Raw genomic sequence first — 23,984 nt, forward strand, 5'->3', positions numbered from 1 at the left:
GAAGCCTGCATGCCTAGAGCCCGTGCTCCGCAACAAGAGAAGCCACTGCAGTAAGAAGCCCACGCACCGCAACGAAGAGCAGCCCCCGCTCACAACTAGAGAAAGCCCACGCACAGCAACGAAGACCCAACGCAGCCAAAAAAAGAAAGCCATTAAGTTAAAAAAAAAAAAAAGAACTAGATTTAATTGAGAATGCCCTAAACAAAAACAAGCAAAAAACAGATCCTGAAAACAAAACAAAAAAGGCCTACTATTAAAAAAAAAAAAATTCTGTAAGATACAAATACTGTTTTAAAGCAAGACACTAACGTTTTCAAAAAATGAAAAATTTCCTCTCTCCTTCTTCCTGTACATCATCACTTTTTAAAATCAAATGGCTAGGAAAATGTCAAATAATTAAGAAGTAGCACTAGTACATCAGTTATTCACAAACCTTGACATAGGAAGAATTGTTCTTTCCTCATGATAATCACTGTCACATTCATTTATATACTCCCGTAACACAGTTAATACTCGAACCATTCGAACAGCTTCCTGTCTTGCACAATTAATACTGTCTTTGTCACCATCCAAAACACACAGTGTGTCATAGGAGGCTTTCAAGCGATCAAAGCAAGACTGAATGAAGTCTTCATGGATTACCACCTACAAATAATGGGCCAAATAAAGACAGTTCAAGTTTTATATGTATATAGTGTTTCATATATATTAATAAAACATTAATCTAATTAAAGATGGCAACAATTTAAAGGTAGATCTCATTTAACCATGATCCTATTTAACGAGAGAATCTATATTGATAATTGATAATAAAATATGTTTGAGAACAGACTTGTGGCTGCCAAGGGGGAGAGAAGGTGGGGGAGGGATGGATTGGGAGTTTGGGATTAGCACATGCAAACTACTATATACAGAATGGATAAAAACAAGGTCCTACTGTATAGCACAGGTAACTATATTCAAGGTACTCTGATAAACCATAATGGAAAAGAAAATAAACAAAGAATGTATATATAACTGAATCACTTAGCTGTGCAGTAGAAATTAACACAACATTGTAAAATCTACTATACATCAATAAAATAGAAACAACAATAACAAACACACACTATGTTTTGTCAAAGGAAGCTAACATTATTTAAGTTAACAAGCATAAACTAGATACACAAAACATGAACTTCAGGATTAGGTGTCAGAATGGAAAGAAATTCGGCCGAAATCTCCTACCATAACTATACTCAAAATAATCACTTCAAGATAATTATATCAAGATGAAACTCATTTAGACAGCGTTTTGTAGGAGAGAAATGTAGACTAAATATTTTAGGTATGTTTTTATAATACGAATTGAAACAAAAACAATTTCTAGTTAATCTTGAAGTAAAGAAAAAAATTCTTATTAGCAACAGTTCTTCAATCAGAATTCAAATTCGTGTAAGTTTTAATACATGTCAATCCTCACCTGATTGACCTGTAGCCTTGGACCAAGGTTCGTGTATATCTCTTTAAGGAGATCTATAGCTCTGCTGGCAATATCATCATTACTCTGAATCACCACCTAGGTTCAAAAAGATTCAAGTGTAAATACCTTTCAAGAAATATTTTAGTTGGGCATTTCCATTCTAACCATACCTTCCGTTATTTTTAATACAGCATTCAATAATTTAAAAGGGAACATCGACTTTGATAATCAAGTAAAATTAAAGTGAGAAAACAGACCAAAAATATAACAAATGCAAAACTCAAGTCTTTGAATAAATCAAGTTAAGAAAGAAAGACACATTTTACTAAGAATAAAATATGCTGTCATTAGTATTATTTAACCCTGCAATTCAACACCCTGGTAACCAAGCAGTGAGATATTAAGGAAGGAATTCAAATTAATTAAAGGAAACAAAGATTATATGAAATACAGCTTACCATAAAAGGCTACCCACCCCTACCCCATTTGTATAGATCTTCATCACTCATCTAATCATATCAGTGGTTTTCAAACTATGTAGAGAACTCTAGGAGTGATGACGAGTTTTAGGGATGAACCCTATAATAGGCTTGGGAGGGGGAAGGGAGTGAAGCATAGGGAGACTGAGTCACAAGAAAAAATCACGCTTTCCTTTCTCACTTCAACTAGTTTTACATTTTGGAGTATTATCTAAATTTTGACTTTTAAAAAGGGTCTCTGCTGTTTAAAAATGTTGAAAACCACGTACTTAAAGTCTGAATACTCAAATACCAAAGTAAACAACTTGGTCTGTCTGCAGAAAAATATTTCATATCCAGAAAACAATATAAACTGCTGTGATCAGATTTTTAAAGATAGGAATAATATATTAATACTATATTAGAACAACATGGATGGAACTTGAGGGCATTATGCTAAGTGCTAATAAGTCAGACGGAGAGAGATAAGTACTGTGTGATCTCACTTATATGTGCAATCTAAAAAAATAAAAAACACAAACAAAAAAATGAACTCATAGATACAGAGAACAGATTAATGGTTGCCATATGGTGAACGGGTTCAAAAGGTACAAACTTCCAGTTATAAAATAAGTAAGTCCTGGGGATGTAATGCAGAGCACAGTGACTATAGGTAATAATACTGTAACTGCATATTTGAAAGCGTGAATGGTAAGAGAGTAAATTTTTTTTTCGGCCAAGCCTCACAGCTTTTGGGATCTTAGTTCCCCAACCAGGGATTGAACCCAGGCCACAGCAGTGAAAGCACCGAGTCCTAACCACTGGACCACCAGGAAATTCTCGAGTAAATCTTAAAAGTTCTCATTACAAGAAAAAAAAAATGTAACTGTGTAGTGACAGATGTTAACTAGACTTATTGTGATCATTTTGCAATACGTACACATCAAATCATTATGCTGTATACCTGAAACTAATGTAGTGTTGTATGTCAATTATATCTCAACTAAAAAAAATATATATATATATATATAAATACTATAAAGGTGGAAAGGTGGAAAAATTAGTGGAAAAATTAGCCTTAAGTAGATAATATTTTACTCAGGTATCTAAAAATATCACAAGTTAAACAGTGCTGATAAAGTGAACATTCATAATCCTTTCTAAATAAAGTCTTTTTTTCTGTCCTCTATTTTAGCATTAAATGGGTAAGCTAAAATTAATGCTGAAGAAGAAAGAGGTCTACTTTAAATTAAAAAAGGGAAGAAAATAACTTTCATGGAGGGGCATGAAAGATCTGTATGGTCAGTGCATTCACTTCTAAACACATCTGGGACAGACAGATTCTAAGCCAAGACAAAAGGAACATCAGTGGCAGAAGGAGGGGGAGGGGGAGGGAGGGAGAAAAGTAAGATAAAGATGAACTATCACTACCTCCTGCGACAAGCATCAGAGCAGCATACATACATATAATTCATTTGTACAAATGTGATTTCTTACCTATTTGAAAAACTACATCAGATACACTGCTTACAAAGTTCCTACTTTTCACTTACCCTCCAAAGGTAGTCTAATCCTATTAATTCCAAATCATCCATCATATATGCTCTCCTTTTTGCTACTAGTTTTCCTTCTCGACAATTCACAGCTTTGAAGAATCGCTCAAAACATTTCATTCCATTTTCAGTCAGTAGAGAAGGATCAAGCTGAAGTACATTGCTTTCAAAGAAGTCCTTATTAATATCAGGATCCAAGTCTGGTTCATCACCCATCAACTTGGAATACCACTTAAAACAGGCTTCACGATCACAAAGGTAAACTGCGTTCTCTGCTAAGCATTTCCATATTTGTTTTGCCTGAGGAGCGCAGAGCCACAATTGGCCATCCTTCAATAAAAATCTTAAAAAACATAAAACATTAGCAATTAGATCTACATAATTTTTTATCCTGAAAGGCAATCTGTGTCTATATATGGGAAATAATCCATTTATCACAATTATATTTTAACTACAGGTAAAAAGATGTCAGTTTTTATCAACATCTTAAAATAACTTATTTCTTAATTTTTATCTATTACTAAAAAATACTAGATATTAATTCATTCAACAAGCACATATTAAGCACCTACAATGTGCCAGGAACTCTGCTACGTCACTGGACCTAAACTGAAAAAAAGATTTGTTCCCTCTACACGTGAAACACTGTAAATCAACTATACTTCAATAAAAATAAAATAAAAGGATACACATTGGGAGAAAAAAAGATTTGTTCCCTGAACTTAAACAGTTTCATCTTTGAAACAGCCATTCTGAAAGTATGTTTAATAGGTTACCTGAGATTTAGCATTGTGCTTATATGGTATCATTGGAGAAAGAGATATTCTATTATGTGACTTTATAGATAACCAACTTATCAACGCTGAAGAGTTAAAATTGCTTAAATTTTAATATTTGATGATGATCTAATATTCATCACTCAGTACTTGGCCACACTGAACAGAATAACTGACATATTTTAAACTTTTTAATGTCAAAACTCAACAGGATGCTTATTAATTATTCAGTGGCATTCTCGAGGGTCTTTTTAGTTTTGGGACTATAGGTTTAGTTCAAGTGAATTCTGTTTCAACTAGTTTCTTCAGTTAGCTTTCTTTTTCTTTTAGCATTCATCCACCCACCCTGTCTGCCACATCTCTGAATGACAAGAGAATAAACATCTCATTTTATTCTGAAGAACTTAACACAATCTTTAGCTAATGTAATGGTGGCTCCATTCCCAATTACATAGCAAGGTGAATGTATTTAAGGTTCCCTCTTCATTTCAAAGCATTTTGAGTTATCAATTCTAGTGTCTTTGATATTTTCATAGCATTGCTGAGCTTAAAGAGGGCTTCTAGCACCTGTCCCACCTAACCCTGTCACCTCTAATTTACAGATAGGAAACTGAGGTCCAATATGATAAAATACAGTTGTTTTCAGTTTTGAGTTGTATTTTGTTTTGTTTTGGTTTTTAAAAACAGCAGCAGAAAACTTTCTTCAAGCAAAAATTCCATTTGCAAGGCCAATGTATAAAAATAAAAGCAGAGATGTTTCAATTGTTGGGAAGAGGAGGAAAGAAGTGAGAAATGGGGATAAAACCTCTACTGCCTGTCCAGAAATCTTGGAGGAAGCTCCTCAGAAGCCCTAAGGCTCCAAGGTAGGTTTGAAAAATCACTGGTCTAATAGAAAGAGCATAGACTTAAGTCAGATACACCTACTTGAGTAGTGCAGCACTATGATATGCTGGTTGTGTGATTTCAAACAAGCTAATTTAAGCCATGCGAATCTCAGTTTTCTTATTAATCAAACTGGGATAATACCTGCCTCCCTGCACTGCTATGTAAAGCATTTAACACAAGCCAAATACATAGTCAAGTTCGGTTCCCATCCCTTGAGAGAATTGCTGTAGGTCATATAGATAGGTACTAATAGAGCAAGGACTAAAAACAAGTTCTCTGATCCCAAACTTTAATTTAGCAAAAGAGCTGATAACCACCCTTCTGTTCTAGGCAATCTAAGATACAACACACACCAATCAATAACAATGGCTCACTATGGCAATGATTCTCAATCTGGGGAGGAAGGTCCTTCCATCTAGATGGTTGAAAAACAAAACACACACAAAACCACTTCACTTTAAACAAATGCCAAATTTCTTAAAATCTGGTGTCTAGAGTTTTCCCTCAAGTTAAAATCTTAATGTACCTACTTATGTCAATGCTTCCAAGTAAGCACATAATTCAATAAATGTAAGCCTATAATTAATGTAGCCCAGGAGAAAATTCCCCAGTGTATCAAAATAATAAATGCAATAGATTTTCTGAGGCACTGATAATCTGGGCATTTCCTTCAGCATGCTTATGATCTGAATAAGCTCTTCTGCTATATGATGTGGTTTCTGAATTCACAAGAAACCTCTCATCATAAAAAATTTTAACAATTTCAAATCTACAAGTGTATAATCATTAAAAGCTAAACATCAATGAGTAAATCAAGCCTTGGACTACATTTAACTTTGGCTTAAGGGAATAAACCTCTTTTCTTCATCCCCATCAGAATAATGTTGTTAACGTATGACTCCAGACTGCCTTTGTCAGCCACTGTTAGGATAAATGAGGCACCAAAGAACTCAATCACTCTTTTAGGGTGCTGGTCCAACAGCCTTTTCTCCCCATTTCCTTACTGTCTATGATATCATAGACAATATGGTTCTCTACCTGGTTCTGTCAAAATATGGAAATCTCTTCTTTAAAAATAAATATAAACAAATATGAAGACCAGAAGTCTATATACAAAAGGTTTAAATGTGTTCTCTTCAAAATACTTCTTTGCAGTCAAAGAAGAAAAGTTAAAACTCAGCCAATAATTTAAAAATATTTAATAATGAACACATAGGGAAATGTCCTGTGACTTTCATGTAATGATTTCCACATGGGGAAATAAAATATGGCAAGAGCCACCTAACAAAGACCTAGTCATACAGCATATCAACTTGGTATTCTTTATTTGTCTTAAAAAGAGCAACACCAATTGTTTAAAACAAACCTAAGGAAGTTAAGCCGTTCTTGGACTTCTTGAACATGACTATATCTACTTCCCAGCCTCACAGTTTGTGGGTCATAGTCTTCATGGTCTGCAAATTAAGAAAAATCTTGCATTATACACATGGTTATCCATATCATTGCTGACTTTAATCAAAGGAAGTCAGTTAAAAAGTCGTTAATCCTTTATCACTAAAAGGCAACATGAAATTTACTAATTACTGGTAGTTTCTATCCATCTCCTTTTTCCCAACCAAAATAACCTTTCCTTTCACATAACCAAAAGAAAATAGTCTGTTAAATGTGCTGTCAAAAATAATTCTTCATACAACACCTTCGCCCAATTTTCATACATAATGAATTTCTGATTACAGCCTAAGACTGACCTGAGTGGCCTATGTTATAAAAAAATCATATTACCAACCTCTATCTAGGAAGTTAGAGTTAACGCAAGATGCTACTCTACATAATGAAGTTATCATACCATAATCACCACCAGCATGTTATGAAAGCCTTGAACATTCTCAGATAAATTTAAGAAAACCTACCCTTCTATCACAGCACGATGATGGGTATATATTGGTCACTAGGCCTAGCTTAATTTGGAAATTCCTTAAAAAAATTTTAATAAAATAAAGCTAGTAAACCCTTTGGTTTTACTTTCATTAGAGTATACCCTACAATGGAAGAAAAAAGTCTCACAGTGTTTGCAATGAAAGACCAGAGCAAAAAAAATCTTTAAAAGCACCTCCGGTCCTAAAAACACGTTGGACAGTGTTTTTTTGTTTTTATTTTATTGGAAAAAGCCATATATGATCTGGAAATGGTCAAGTTAATTTGTGGCTTAGAGCAGAAGAAAGCTGAAGCAAATGTTCTGAACACGTGCTTTCAACTACTTGGGAATCAGTGACATTTCTTCCAGAAAGTTGAGGCAAGTTATGCAGGAATAAGAAATTATGTAATTTTTTAAAAAGAAATTGTATAATTTAATTAGCATTAATTACTGGTATTTCCATACCCTGGATCTTATGGTATGTGTATGCTAGTGCCAAAGAATTCTGATTGTGTGTGACGCTTTAGACATAGTAATGGTAATGTCTTAATTTTTTTTTAAATTAATTTATTTTTGGCTGCATTGAGTCTTTGTTGCTGCACGTGGGCTTTCTCTAGTTGCGGTGAGCAGGGGTTACTCTTCCTTGCGGTGGCTTCTCTTGTTGCGGGGCATGGGCTCTAGGCGTGCAGGCTTCAGTAGTTGTAGCACTCAGCTCAGTAGCTGCAGCATGCAGGCCCTAGAGCGCAGGCTCAGTAGTTGTGGCGCACGGGCTTAGTTGCTCTGCGGTATATAGGATCTTCCTGGACCAGGGCTCGAACCCGTGCCCCCTGCATTGGCAGGCGGATTCTTAACCACTGTGCCACCAGGGAAGTCCAATAAATGCCTTCAAATACAGTGAGGTTTCTTCTCTGAACAAAATCTTAACATGTTGTAAAGATGGACCACTTACAATGTTTAGAAACATCTTTTGATGCTTTGGTGAAGAAAAGCAGCCCAATGTATTATGACTACCTGCTTTCTACTTCCACATAATACTGCTATCTACCCAAGTCCTAAACACATATTGTCTACTCCCCAAAAAAGTCAATTTCATTAGGGCTCAGGACTTGAAGCACTACTTCTCAAGAGGTTTTCTCAAGAAATTGAGTAGAATTCTATTCCACTATGTAGCAATTTTCTTTTTCAGAGCATCAGTCAAAGTACCTGAATAAATGATGGACTTTTTTCCTTAACAAGGAGTTTACACACAGTTTTGTTTGTCAGGTTCTTTTTTAGGGGAAATTTTAATAATTTCAAAAGTAAGTTTAAAAAATAATATAAGAAACACTTACGACCTTTACTCGCATCACCAGTTGTTTACATTTTGCCCCATTTGCTTAACTAATCATCACATATGTGTGTGTGTGTGTGTGTAATTTTTCTAAACCATTTGAGAGTAACTTGGCGACATGTCCTTTTATTCCTAAATACTGCAATGAACATTTCTGAATAACAAAGACATTCTCTTACATAACCACACACAATTATCAAATTAACACTGATACAATAGTATTGTATTATCTAACCCAAGGCTTCTCAACAGCACATTATTGACATTTGGGGCTGGATAATTCTTTGCTGTGTTGAACTGCCCTATGCAGCAGTGTAGGATATGTAGCAGCATCCCAGCCCTCTACCCACTAAATTCCAGGAGCATCCTTGCCCAACTGCCCCCCTCCCAAATTAAGATAACCAAAAAATATCTCCAATTTTACCAGTAATGTCCATTTATGCCTTCTTTACCCCAAATCCAAGATTAAGTACACACTGCTTTCAGCTGTCACGCTAATTCTTTAATCTGGAGAATTCAACATTCTTTTTATTTCTTGACCTTTTATAAAACTATGAGCCAATTTTGTTGCATGTTGCTTAATATGGGCTTCTCTGATGCTTCCACATGATTAGATTCAGGCTAGGCATTTTGGCAACAAAGAGTACCACAGAAGTAACCCTATATCCTCCTCAAAGAATCATTATCAGGAGGAACAGCGTATGTCATTCTGCGGCAGTATTCATGTCAACTTTGATCACCTGGTCGATGCGGTTTCCACCAGGTTTCTCCACTGTAAAGTTACTATTTTCCTTTTTAATTAATTTGTGGGGACATACTTTGAGACTATGTAAATAGCTTGTCTATCAAACTTTTACCCACTAGTTTTAGCATCCTCTCCCTTTTATTTAGGTGGCAGCACTTTATCAAGAGCTGGGACCCTGAACATAGGGAAGAGATTTGAAAACATTCAATGAAAGCCAAACAATAATCAAGAAAAGTCAAGAAGTAAGAAGATCCCTCTATGCTAAATAGGAATAGAGGAGCCCTACACTTCGCCACAGAGCAGTTTCCGGGCTTATAAAACATACAAGATGGTTGGTGGTTCTGCCCATAAACATTCAGCTCTAAATAAATAAAGAGATCAGTGAGCTTATGGCTAAGGCTAACATGAACTGGCTCGTCATTATTATTTTTTAAAATTTATTTATTTTTGGCTGCATTGGGTCTCTGTTGCTGCGTGTGGATTTTCTCTAGTTGTGGCGAGTGGGGGCTACTCTTCGTTGCGGTGCACAGTCTTCTCATTGCGGTGGCTTCTCTTTGTTGCAGATCATGGACTCTAGGCACACAGGCTTCAGTAGTTGTGGCATACGGGCTTAGCTGCTGTGGCATGTGGGATCTTCCCAGACCAGGGCTCAAACCCGTGTCCCCTGCATTGGCAGGCGGATTCTTAAGCACTGTGCCACCAGGGAAGTCCAGGAGCGTGGAGTCTTAACCACTGGACCACCAGGGAAGTTCCTGTATATTGATCTTAATTCCTGCAATCTAGGGGAACTCATTTATTAGTTTTAATAAATTTTAGCAGATTCTTTAGAATTTTCTGTATATGAGATGGTGTTATCTATTAGACATAATTTACAATTTCTTTTCCAATCTGGATGCTTTTTATTTCTTTTTCATGTCTAGTTGATCTCGCTAACATCTCCAGTAGAATGTTAAATAAAAGGGACTAGAGTGGACATCCTTGTCTCATTCCTAATCCTAAGAGGAAAGCAGCCAGTCTTTCACCATTAAGTATGATGTTAGCTGTAGGTTTTTTGAGATGCCCTTTATCAGGTTGAGGAAACTTCCTTCTATTCCTGGTTTCCTGAATGTTTTTATAATCAAAGGTGTTGGATTTTGTCAAATGCTTTTTCTGCATCTACTGAGATGATCTCATAGTTTGGGCCCTTTATTCTATTAATATGGTATATTACAATTGACTTGGGGTGTCAAATCAACATTGTGTTACAGGGATACATTCCATTTGGCCCTGGTGCATAATCCTTTTTATATGTTGCTGGATTCTGTTTGCTTGTTTTTTTTGATAACTTTTGACTATATCACAAGGTATACTGATCTGCAATTTTCTTTTGATGTCTTTGTATTATTTTGGTAGCAGGATAATAATGGCTTCATACTATGAGCCTGGAAGTATTCCTCTTTTTGAAAGAATATGTGAAGGACTGGTGTTAATTCTTCTTTAAATATTCAGTAAATTCAGTAATTCACTAATGAAATTCACTAAACCTGGTTCTGGGCTTTTCTTTGTGGGAAGTTTTTTGATTACTAATTCAATCTTTTTACTTGTTATACATCTATTCAAATTTTCAATTGCTTCTTGAGTCAATTTCAGTAATCTGGCATTCTCTTATTTTTTAAATTTTTGTTAAGGTTAGTGGTGATGGCCTCTCCTTTTTGACTTTCACAACTAAGCCTAACTAAAGGTTTGTAAATTTTGCTGATCTTTTCAAAGAACCAACTTTCAGTTTCATTGATTTTCTCTTCTCTATTTCACTTATTTCTGCTCTAATCTTTATTAATTCCTTTTTGTTTTCGGGCTAGTTTTCTCTATTCTACCTTTTGAAGGTGAAATGTTACTGATTTGCTGTCTTTCTTCTTTAATACAGGAATTCTGCAGTATAAATTTCCTCTAAGCACTGATTTCGGAACACTCTGTAAGTTGTGACATTTTGTTCTTTTTCATTCATCTCAGCATATTCTCATTTCACTTGGCATTTCATCTTTGACCCACTGGTTAGTAAAGAATGTATACTTTCCATACACCTATGAAATTCCCAAATTTACTTTTTAATTTATAATTTAATTCCACTGCGTACAAAAAACCTACTTGTATAATTGCAATGCTTTTAAAGTTAATAAGGCTTGCTTATAGCCTAGAGTATGGTCTATCCTGGAGGATATTCTGTGTATACATGAGAAGAACGTACATTCTGCTGTTTTCGGGTGGAGTATTCTACAGATATCTTTTAGGTACAGTTTATGGGTTTATACTGTTCAGGTATTCTATTCCCCCCTCCACCCCCCATGGCTTTGAATTACTGTCTGCTGTCAGTTGCTTTCAGCCTAATTACTTCCTTTAATATTTCTTCAAAGGCAAGTTGGCTAGCAACAAATTATCGCAACGTTTGAGAATGTCTTTACTTTGCCTTCATTTCTGAAAGACAGTTTTGCTGAATGTAAGGTCCTTAGTTGTCAAGTCCCTTCCCTGCTCCTGGCACTTTGAAAAGGTTGCCCTACTGCCTTCTGGCCTCCAATGTTCTGATAAATCAGTTGTTAATTTTATTGGGGTTTCCTTGTATATGAGGAGGTAATTGAAAGTGGCAGTCCTCAGAAGACAAAATGCAAAAATGTGATCTACAATAAAGACAAGTCCTCCAACTCTATCCAGAAACCAGGAAAAATGGTAAATAAAACTTTTATAAGTGTTCAAGCCAGTACAAAGTCTATCCTACCAATAAGGTAAACCTTAAGTGAAAACTGAGAGATGGTTTTATACTGTGTTGTATGCATATAAAAAAACTTTTAAAAAATGACTTGGTAAGCACCAATGCTTGAAGGCAATAAGAACACATGAGTAAATATTGAAGATAATTTTAGTAAGTTCATTACTTTATCTAAATAATGTTAAAACAGGAGGCAGAATCGGCTGACCATACTATTGAGGAAATGTCGCCACACACCCCACCCCACCCCGCCAAAGCTTAAGATACTAGTACAGATGAAACATTGGCAGGACAAATAATACTGGTGAAATACTTATCAGAAATTGAGAATATCAGTAAACTAGAAGCCTGATGTTATCCTGCTGAATAATGTCTCATACCTAATGGGATCCATGCAACACTTTCATTATATAGAGGCTAAAACGTAATTTATTTTTGAATTGCAAATTTGGAAATCGGTGGTTGATCGATTTCCAAATGGTGTGAAAAGTTTGTTTTAACAAGGAAAATTTTACTAGCTTTAAAAATTACTTTCTCCCCCATATTTAAGTATCTGGAGACTGATCAGTATTAATCAGAATATTACTACAATAGAGGAAGAAAAGGTATCAAAGATAGTTAGAAGGTATGGTGTCAATTAAGTCAGGGGAACATAACAGTAGCAACAAAAATTCAAGGGCTTACTATGTACCAGGCATTATTCTAGCATAAATAACTTGTTCAAGGTCATACACCTAATATGTTAGGTCATGTTTCAAATCTAGGCAATCTTACTATGCAGATTCACATCTCTTACTTTGTGAAGATACAGACAATATAAGAAGGGAAACTGGAAGCAATGACTCATGTAGAATTTGACTACAAAGGAAAAGAAAACCCTAGTGAGGCTGAACTGTACATGTATCATCTCCTGATAGCCTCGAGAGCAGGATTCTCAACCTCTGACAATGAAATTAAATGAAATACCACATGCAAATAAATTAAGTAAAAATTAGCAATGCAACACGTGTGGTTTATATTAAGGCTTCATTTGGGGGGAAGGCCTGCATTGGCATCTGTGAGGGCTTTGTACCATCAAGAAGAGGTGGCATCATAACAGAATGTGAGTTACATTAAACTGAGCCGAGATGTTTGAATGCTTGGGAGTACTACATGCAAACCTCTTTTGCCTCTCTCAGATTTTGTTTGCATTTGGTATATAACATAAATCATATGGTTGCATGCCTATGTTGCCCTGATTATTCTATCATGCTACTTAGATGGAACTTAGGACTGAAATGATAAAAGATTATTGCCTGGTGCCTATCAGTTGCCTGATGCTTAAACCGGCTATGCAATCTATTAACTAGGAGGACTCAGCTGGCCCAGAGTGGTAAATGGAAGAACAGAGTCAACAAAATCAGTTCAGGTATCTTGAGAGCTGCTTAGTTTTTCAATTATGTTTATCTGAGTTTTATATATGGGAATGTATGTATGTACCGTAAGTGTTAAGCAAAGCAAAAACCTTGTGATTTATAAGCACCTTGGTTGGGATTTTATTCAACAATGCCAAGAGTCTAACTCTTCAAATAATGAGTATTAGAAATATCCTCATTTTTAATACGTATATTGGCTTCTGCAGACTCTACTATAACATGTTAAAGGAGTGGTATGTTCAGTAACCATTATGTTCAATTCTATCTCTGTGGTAATATAAAGTTTTCTTTCTATGGCAATGTGAAGAAACTTAAACCTACAAGATAGTTCTGGGGTTTATTTTGGGGCCTATGAGTTTGGCATAAGACAGAGGAATATGTACTAAGAACCCATCTGTACCCTAGCACACAGACTCAGACACAACTGTCAGAGGGCAAAAGCACATTGAAACAGAGCTCCACATACAGCAGGCGCTTAAAAACGGACTGTTGACACCACAGAAATCTTTACCTTAACATGTTAAAACAAATCCACACTTTGAAACCAATGTAAACATGTGGATTCTAGTAGCCTCGGATCTCTTTCTTATAAACTTTTAATTCGTAAAGTCTGAAGAACTTATGAAACATGGACTTAGGATTACAAAAGAACTATAGTATTTGCAAGAACAGACTTAGACAAAAGTTTTCTTGAAAAGATAACGGTGGTGGTAGTAAGGAAACAAAGGATGAAAATGAGTCAGGTACATACCTAGGAAGGTAACAACCAATTGTAGTATAGGCAGGCAGAGCTCCCAGGCAGGGAAGAAAAATAAATCAACTTAAACAAGGAGAGTGGGTAAGGCAGGCACTTAGTAAAGAGCCTTGAAATGCTGGCCTGGAGTTTAGAGTGTGTAAGATTTGGGAGTAAAAGTGGATCACAAGTTCATAAAGGAACACAGTTTATAAAATCAACTACCTCGCATCTTTAAAAATACATTTGTTGTCACTTCTAAGGTAACTGATGAAAAAAAAACGCTGGTAAGGGAAACTGCTGTTATTTTTCATAGTTCATGTTAGCTTACAATACATACCTCTAGCATATAGTCTCATGCTTTCCATATAAGTTGCAAGGTTTTCTGCTACCAAAGTAACTAGGGCATGATTGTGCTGAAGTTGATTGATTAAGTCATGGCGATAGAATACATGGGGACTTCGCTGAGTTTGACTGAAACGAGAAGAACTTAACAATATAATTAGGCAATTAAACTCTGTTGTAATTGAAAGAGCTTATACAATCTAAATTCCAAGATACTAATTTAAACACTTAAAATGGTTTCCTTTATAAGAGAATTAACTTTGGGCCATTTATTTTCTTTAATGACAATATTAAGCTATTTAAAAGAAAATAATCAATGCCTCAAAAATAAGACATTAATTCCACTATTCTTCCTTCATACAAAAACTATGCATTAATATTCTCCAATTTCACACTATGGGAAAATCAATGACTGATTTCTTCTCCCATACTACAGTAGTACCAAAGCACTTACAAGTTTACATGATTATTTCCAGAATTGTAAAATAGAAACATTTCTTGTAACATTAGCACCACAAAGATTATGTTGTAAATGTAGTGGAGAATTTAATCAAAGAAAGTGCTTTTGTTAAAATTTTATTTATTAGGCATTCAAAGTACAGAATTATCTCTTATTTCCATCAAGTATGCCAGATAATTTCAGTGGCATGTGTTGTATCTATTAATCTCATTCCTCACTGCATTTTATCCTTCCTGCTTTGTTTCCCTTTTTGCCTGGATCTACCCTAATCCGTATTATATATTTCTTACAGACATTATATTTCCGTAATTGGTTTACTTTGCAATGTTTTAACGTTTTATTAACTTTGAAATGTCATACTACAGAAGTTTTCACAGTAAAATAAACCTATTGGCTTTTTAAATAGTTAGTTTTTAAAGTTAATTTCAAACACTAGATTTCAGGTATGTTCAAATGATGAAAGATGACAGGTATAGTTTAAAAATACTTCCTGATTTATTTTAGCTAAAGTTTGTTAAATAGCCGACTTTAAATATCTTACATGCCAAACTTTAGTTACTGGAATAATCTGTTCTTGTACTTTCTTGTTATAAGAGTTGGAAAAGATAACATGAAAGCAATATTATCATCTTTATTCTGATACTTAACACTAAATTGTGTCTTACTTCCTCTTCAATAAGGAGGTGGATATGATAAAGGAATCTTCTTTTGTTCAAATTTAATCCATGTGTAAGCGTCCTGTCACCCCACTGTAATTTTCTTTTTTAAAACTCGCTTTCACCAACTGACAATGTCGTTTCTTTTCAAGAAAATACATAAATAAAAATATTGAAATTTTCTGCTAAAAGCCTTACCTCAAATTTTGAGGTGCTTCGCCAAACAAACTACAAATTTCTCTTATTTGTTTCAGTGCAGGAATTACCCATTTGTCATTTGTACGAAGTTCTTCTATAAAGCGATCTATCCACTGGATCTTCTGTGTGTCACGGTCCTTAAAAAACAATTTCAATGTTTTATATAGGTCAATACTCAGGAGAATTCCACCTTCAAATTAGTTTGAGAATTACAAAATAGAGCTTTTAAGATTAGCATCATACATATTATGCTGTAACTGCAGTAAAGAATAAAAAGCTGCTTTTAAGTACATTTTTATTCCACATATACTACCAAAACTCCCACAAGTAAAACACTATTATAAAAACTCAACATGACACGGATTCAGATATATCTACAGAAAGGTATTAAGCACACTGAAAAGTTTGATTTTAAGTTGCCAGGAGGTAGACATTTAGCTTTAATCAATGTATTAGGAGAGTCTACCACATAATAAAATCCAGCAATAACGTGTAACTCCAATTGTTACTCTGTATGGGTTTGTTTTTAGCATAGTAAGGAACATTGAAAATTTATGTTTTACCAAGAAAATAGTATGGCAACTGAGTGAAAAAAATTCACCAAAAATAAATTCACACACAAGGAGAGAAAGAGACAGAAACAGGGATAAGCAATTAAAAATTAATGTTATAAAATCAAAATAACTTCAGATATATTTTACTTCTCATACTTTACTTTACTCCTTCCCTGAGTCAATAATAATCAGAAATGTAGGTTTGTGTACCTAACAATTTTAAGTACAGATTATTTTTATTTTGTGTTTGTGTCTCTCTTTAATGAAATAATTTAAACTCAAGGTTCTTATTACTATTTGGTATACTAAATACTTAATGAACTACTAGTATAAGTGCAGTAAAAAAAAAAAAAGAAAACACCTACGTGAGCTATTAGTTCTTATCTAAATTTCAGTTCATTAGTATAGGAAATAGTTTTAACAAGTAGGAAATTAGTTACTCAGCAATATTCATTTTACCATGAATTAAAAAGATACACATGCTAGAAGTTAGAATGTAGGGAAGCTGTTGATCTGCTCATAGGGAAGGCACTAAATGTTTTAGTGTTTAGGAAGTTCTACTAATTCTTCTTAACTTCCGTAAGAAGCAAAGAAAACCTAACTTCTCTTACCTCTAAAGTCCATAATCAACTTTAATATCTTATATGATCTACTGATATTTGAAACTGGTATTTCAGCACCATACATCTGACACTACCACCACTATATTACTTGTTTTGTTTATACCGTCTTTCTACTAAGAAGACTAAACTGCTTTTAGATGATGCACAAAACTTAGACATAGAGACCTAAGAGGAAGAGAGACCTACATGAACAAAGTATGTCAACTCTTGAAGATCACTTCAAAAATAACAATGTCAGAAAAATCTGGAACTATTCTATATCTAAGCCATCCTCATGGTGAACGAGAAGGGTCACAAAAAGTGAGCAAGGCAGCACAACCTCACCTGGGAGCAACTATAATCTAGTATTTTTATGTGGGCACTGAGAGCCAGGTCCATGATGTCTACAGGCACATCATCACTATGGGCCAGATTCCACAGGAGGTTCAACACTTTGTGTGCCATCACACCATCTTTATCATCTTCTGCAAGACGACGTATCAGCTCAAGTAGCTTTTCTCGCTGCTTTTTACTTGCATTTGTCCAACTGGCCTAGAAAAAATTTTTTAAATGATATGGAAACAACACATATTTATTGGTCACTGCTTAAAATTGTCACTGGATAAACTATATTCATCAGAAAAACAACACAGCTAAGCACAGCATTATTCAAGTGGTATCTGAGCGATAAGACAGGACAGGTTTAAATTCCAGGAAAAACAAAAGAATCTCCATTTACAGTTAAATACCGTAGATCACAGTTTCTCAACCATGAGTACTACAAACATTCTGGACTGGAAAACTCTTTTTCCAGTTTTGTGGGGGGCTGTCACGTGCACTGTAGGAAGTTTAAAATCACCCCTGGCCTCTACCCCACTAGAAGCCAGTAGCAACTCCTCCTCCTAGCTGTGACAACGAAAAATATCTCCAGATATTGCCAAGCATCTCTGGGAAGCAGAAAAGCCTCCTGTTGAAAACTACTGCCTTAGATTCAGTCTGTCATCTGCACCTTTAAAATTATATTAGAAGATGTTAAAGACGACTTGATATACAAACATTTTCATAATAAATGAAAAAAGCCTTTTATAGAGCAATGTGCATTACACGCATTTAAAAACAGAAGTCTATAACAAAGTCTGTTATTATCCAAGACTTACACAGAACAGAAATGATACAATGCTATTTCAATTTAGAAGACAGAATACTCATTTAAAAACTCTAAAATGGAAAAACAAAAAAACAAACCCTCTCTAAAATGGTACTTTTTAAATGCCCAGTTTATACAATGGGGTATGTGTGCAGGCTGGTGGCATCTGGTGGGTAGAGGTCAGGGATGTTGCTAAACAACATGAGAAAAGGTGTATGTATAAAGTTGATAATCAGTGTTTATTGGAAAATAAACTGAAATCAACCTAATGGCAAATAGCAGAAGGATGATTAAGTAAATTACAGAGGATCCTTTCAATGAAATTATTACTCAGACATTTACAATGTGATAAATACAGGGTATGTCATAAGTCAACTGGAGTGCATACTCCTAATTCCTCCTAGACCCCTTAAAATTATGAAAGGAATAAGAGAAAGCTGCTAGGAATATAAGACAAGACTGAAATATTAGACTGTATTACAATTAAGAACATTTTAAAGAGAGAGACCAGCAAACATTATGTGCCTCCTAAAGAAGAGCACATCACCACCTATGACATATTCTAGCAAAACAACAACAAAAAAGGCTCTGTATCATACTTTTGATATACAACAAAGCAATAATCAATCCAGTTTCCTCAACAAATAATTTACAAGGAAAAAGTAAAGACAAAGGGGGGAACTGTAGATTCAAAGAGACTTAAAAGACATATGCAACTGATTACAAACTATGGAGCCTAGCTCAAACAAACTCCAAAAATAAGGTATAATCTGAGGCAACTGAAGTTTCATCACTATTTGAGAATATTAAGGAATTATTAGTTTTTAGGTATGATAACGATATTGTTAAGTTTTTCTTCATGTACTTATCTCTAACAGACATATACCAGAGTCATTAAATATGAAAAGGAGAATCCATTAAGAACATTTGTTTAGGGCTTCCCTGGTGGCACAGTGGTTAAGAATCCACCTGCTAATAATGCAGGGGACACGGGTTCGAGCCCTCGTCCGGGAAGATCCCACATGCCATGGAGCAACTAAGCCCGTGCACCACAACTCCTGAGCCTGCGCTCTAGAGCCCGCGAGCCACAACTACTGAGCCCACGTGCCACAACTACTGAAGCCTGCACGCCTAGAGCCCATGCTCCACAAGAGAAGCCGCCACAATGAGAAGCCCGCACACCACAATGAAGAGTAGCCCCCACTTGCCACAACTAGAGAAAGCCCGCGCACAGCAACGAAGACCCAACGCAGCCAAATAAATAAATAAAAATTCCTTCCTTAAAAAAATAAACATTTGTTCATCCAAAGCCACCATAAGGTGAGTAAAAAAAAAAACAAAAAACAACCACAATTTGCAACACCTGAACTGATAAAGATGACTAGTGTTCAGAATGTCAAGAATTCCTAAGAACCAATAAGTACAAACAACTCAAAAGGGAAAAATTAGGCAAAAGACTTGAACAGGCTTTTCACACACACACATAAAAGGAGAATAGAAACATATGAAAAGATGTTCAACTTCATTAGTGATCAAGGACATAAAAACCAATACGACAATGAAGTAACATTTCATACCAAGCAGACTGTCAAAACTCCCAAATTCTGACAAAAACAAGTGCTGGCAAGGATGTGAAAATCTCAATGGGACTGTAAACTGGTATAACCACTTTGAAGAACGAAGACCTAATTAGAACTCAAACATTGAAAAACTAGACCAGCTAGACCAGGCAAGTACATAAGTCTAATCAATAAGCTTTGAAATCATTTGGTTGCACTCTATAAAGAACTGCAAAGTGACCTGGACTTCATGCTTCTTTTGAATCATCTTTAGTAGAAAGTTTCAAGACACACTCCATAAGAACGTTAGTTTTACCAACACCTCAAAAAACAGTGCTTGTTACCAAATAGTAAGCGCTCAATAAACATCTATTAATCCAAAGGGGGGGAGCATAGATGATGGAATTATTTTTATATTTAGACTATTATTGTATTTAGACCACTCTTAGAAGTGGTCTAAAGTGGAGGGTCCAGAGAATGTAATAACAATCAACCTCTTCTTTCTCCTCCCATCATGGCCATCACTGGTCATGTACCATCATTTCGTAAGTCATCTCAAAATTAAAAATGAATGGCAATTAACTTTAGAGTACCCCACTGTAACTGATTCTGTTATTTCCTTAGCTGCCTTTGTTGTACTTCAAACTTAATTTTTCCATAAGGCAGTGATTTACAACTTTAATGTACTTAAGATTCATCTGAGAATCTTGCTTAAAATACAGACTCCCAGGACCCATTCCTAGCAACTCAGAGTTAATTGGTCTTAGGTAGAAGCCAGTAATTGGTATTATTTTTTCTTCAATTGTGAAATACACATCAAGAAGGTACAAACATACACATTATACTACATAATGTAAACACCTATGTAACTATTACCCAGGTCAAATGTAATATGGTAAGCAGCACTCCAGAAGCTAGCTGGGTCTATTGCTGAAGTTTATGTTAATGCAATCAAGGTATATGAAATTCTTGTGTGCCTTCATTCCTTTCTTCAACCTTCTCTTTATTAGACTCACCCTTGTGGTTGAGCTGCTCAAATCTGCTCATTCTCATTGGTATGTTTCATTATATGAACATTCCACAATGTATCCATCTTACATAGCAATTTTTAGCTATTATAAATAATTCTGCCACAAATGTTGATTGTGTATACTGGTGTACATATGCATGAGTTTCTCTACAGTATATATTCAGAAGTCAAACCGATTAAGTCATGAAAATCTTACACTCTTCCAGAAACACCAAACTATTTTCCTAAGTGGTTGTAGGAACTTATGTTCCCACCAGCAGTCAGTATAACTGTTATAACTGTTATTTTTAACAAGATACCTTCGTGATCTAATGCCAGTTGTTAACAGAATGCCCCTATGTGAACACTGCCATAACATCTTGTGTTCTTAATCCACAAATTCACCAAACACTTGGCTTTTACAAACCCAGCACTAGTAACTGGAGAGAGACCACTACACAATATGGCTTTAAAAAGTGCATCATGGCACCAATGCAGATATGACTGTAGGAGCTCTTGGGCTACCTTTTGAATTACATTTCCATTAAGTCCATGAATTATATTTCCAATTCGCCTGTGCATATCACCCCAGACTATTAAGGTATTGGTAGTCCTTGCTGTTGATTCTTTATTTTTCATTGCAACCAATTAATCCTTCCCTGCAGTCCTACAGTTCACTTGAACCTATAATAAAAACACAAACTGCTAGGGGAAAGGAATCCAAATTGACAACTGAATTAAAAAAAAAAAATCCTTATTTATGAGGACTATTATTATAAAAATGAATATCAAGATCTCATTGAAAAAGAAAACAATGGTCAATTCCTTTACACTAGAAACCGTTTAATGATTTCCATTTAAGTACTTACTGGGTAAGAACCATTCATAGATTTAATGAATTAACTGTATTAAAAATGAAACTGTACTACTATGTTAACTATTACCTTAAAGCAATCAAAAAGATGATCAAGTTGCTCAGGAGAAAAATCCCATGCCAACTTTGCCAGTAGATCATGTACATTCTTCACAATGGCTTCATGCTTCCCCGCCTATTGAAAAACCAAAGAAAATCAGAGCATACTAAAATTTGAACAGCAATAAGTAGCATACACTGTCTGTGGAAAACTATTAATAAAGTATTCCCATCTCCGACTAACTGTGTAACCTAAGAAAATTCCTAATATTTTACATGTTTTAGAACTGCCATCTAAAACCTGACAACTCAATTTCTTGACATACATGGTTAATGTAGACTTTGGGAATTCATGTGAACTTTTATTACAGTTTACTGAATTTAACATGCCAGTTCTAACATTGCAAATAGGAGAATAAGGCCCACCAGTGGTACTGTTTCAAAATTGGAACCTTAAGCACTCAAACGCAAAACTGAATGCTTTCTTGGTTTCTACAGACTCAATGAACAAAGCTTTGTAATCTAGAACTCATCAATACTTCCTAAGTGATCCATGAATAGAAACTTGTCATTAAGATAATCAAAGGAATCACATAGTTTCTGTCTCTGAGACCAAAGATCACTTATCCTTCTAAAAGCTATTAATCTTTCGGATTATTATAGGATTTTATAAATAATCTAGTGATTTAACTTTCCTGACATCGGAGTTCTTTGTTTTCAGTATATGAAGAAACCAATTATAGATGTCTTATACTCTTTCAATAGACATTTCTTATTATTTTACGTTTGCCTCTTATTTAAAACCTACAAATTGCCAACCTTTACCAAATACATAGAGTAGATGTTGGAATATTTTTTATTTTAAAAATATTACTGGCCATCTCAAAAGGATTCTTGACAGGACTTCTGTAAACAATAAGCATTTACCTATACTAAAAGTCAAACAGTATAAGTCTTCATCCCTTTTAACTACAACTATTACCATTTCTTTAGTTTTTAGTACATTTCTTTTACAAACCAAAGAGCCACCATCTTAAATTCCTTACCTGCGCTGCCCAGATATTATCAAGATCTTGTAAGGTCAGGGCCTTTTCTTTGATGACAAAACGAAGAATCTTCTCTAGCTTTTCTACATACTGTGGTTGATGAAGACTATCTCGCAAGACTATGGATAAAATATTGTTCTGCTGTATCCACTCCTAAATAGAATTCAAACACTTGTTTCAAAGCTTCTAAAAATATATACATAAAGTATTGTTCACACTTTTAGCTTCCAGGGTTTTTTTTCTCTTTCTTTTTTTTTTTTTAGTTGCAGCATGCATGTGGGATTTAGTTCCCCAACCAGGGATCAAACCCGGGCCCCCCTGAATTGGGAGCGCAGTCTTGCCCAATGAACCACCAAGGAAGTCCCTGTTCACACTTTTAAACATTAGTAGGAATTTAAAAACTCAAAATATGGGCTTCCCTGGTGGCACAGTGGTTGAGAGTCCACCTGCTGATGCAGGGGACACGGGTTCGTGCCCTGGTCTGGAAAGATCCCACATGCCGCGGAGCGGCTAGGCCCCGTGAGCCATGGCCGCTGAGCCTGCGCGTCCGGAGCCTGTGCTCCGCTACGGGAGAGGCCACAACACTGAGAGGCCCGCGTACCGCAAAAAAACAAAAACAAAACAAAAAACAAACAAAACAAAACAACTCAAAATATAATGCACAATGGAACATGGTTATGTGTTCTTTTGATACAAAATTATGAAAAATCACAATAATTTCATGGAACTTAATTTTGCACATACAGAAATGTTTCCATGAATTAGAAACAGTGAAATCATTAAAAAGATTTTACTCCAGCATTTACTCAGAAAATTATTATTTAAATGTAGCAATCGGGCTTCCCTGGTGGCGCAGTGGTTAAGAATCCGCTTGCCAATGCAGGGGACACGGGTTTGCGCCCTGGTCTGGGAAGATCCCACATGCCGTGGAGCAACTAATAAGCCCGTGCGCCACAACTACTGAGCCTGCGCTCTAGAGCCCGCGAGCCACAAGTACTGAAGCCTGCGCACCTACAGCTGGTGCTCCGCAACAAGAGAAGCCACCGCAATGAGAAGCCCACGCATCGCAACAAAGAGTAGCCCCCGCTCGCCACAACTAGAGAAAGCCCGTGCACAGCAACGAAGACCCAACACAGCCAAAAATAAATAAATAAAATAATTTTTAAATAAATAAATAAATGTAGCAATCACCATGGTTTAGGTATGGTGGATTATAGGACTTATTTCAGGATCTTTAGATTTTTTTATACCAGTTTTGATTTGGGTGAAAAGGTACTTTTTACTTTTATTTATTAACCAATTACACTATTATTGCTTATCCATTAGCTTTTTAACCTTCTCAGCAATCGTAATGAGGGCTGTATTACCCTATTACAGAAAAGTAAACAGGCTCAGAAGTGTTGGAACCAGAATCTGAATCAAGGCTGAAAGCTACCGAAGTCTGTTTCTCTAACACTATGCTATATTGCTTGACAGGTACTTA

At 35.4% G+C, this 23,984-nt stretch overlaps 1 protein-coding gene across 4 annotated transcripts in view; it reads right to left on the reverse strand.

The window, feature by feature from the left end:
• USP9X (ubiquitin specific peptidase 9 X-linked) overlaps nt 1–23,984 on the reverse strand; it is a 123,951-nt gene that overhangs the window by 52,711 nt on the left and 47,256 nt on the right. For 3 of the 4 annotated variants that reach the window (XM_067723083.1, XM_067723085.1, XM_067723080.1), the window contains 9 exons: nt 22,502–22,654; nt 21,487–21,591; nt 17,173–17,379; nt 15,672–15,808; nt 14,353–14,501; nt 6,501–6,588; nt 3,474–3,816; nt 1,463–1,558; nt 434–645 (listed from right to left, as the gene is read on the reverse strand). In XM_067723083.1, the coding sequence (XP_067579184.1) occupies nt 434–645; nt 1,463–1,558; nt 3,474–3,816; nt 6,501–6,588; nt 14,353–14,501; nt 15,672–15,808; nt 17,173–17,379; nt 21,487–21,591; nt 22,502–22,654 (1,490 nt within the window). The remainder of the gene's footprint in view (nt 1–433; nt 646–1,462; nt 1,559–3,473; nt 3,817–6,500; nt 6,589–14,352; nt 14,502–15,671; nt 15,809–17,172; nt 17,380–21,486; nt 21,592–22,501; nt 22,655–23,984) is intronic. The other variant, XM_067723084.1, reaches the window with a different exon arrangement.

Source organism: Pseudorca crassidens, chromosome X, assembly GCF_039906515.1.
Source record: "Pseudorca crassidens isolate mPseCra1 chromosome X, mPseCra1.hap1, whole genome shotgun sequence".
Lineage (NCBI taxonomy): Eukaryota > Metazoa > Chordata > Mammalia > Artiodactyla > Delphinidae > Pseudorca > Pseudorca crassidens.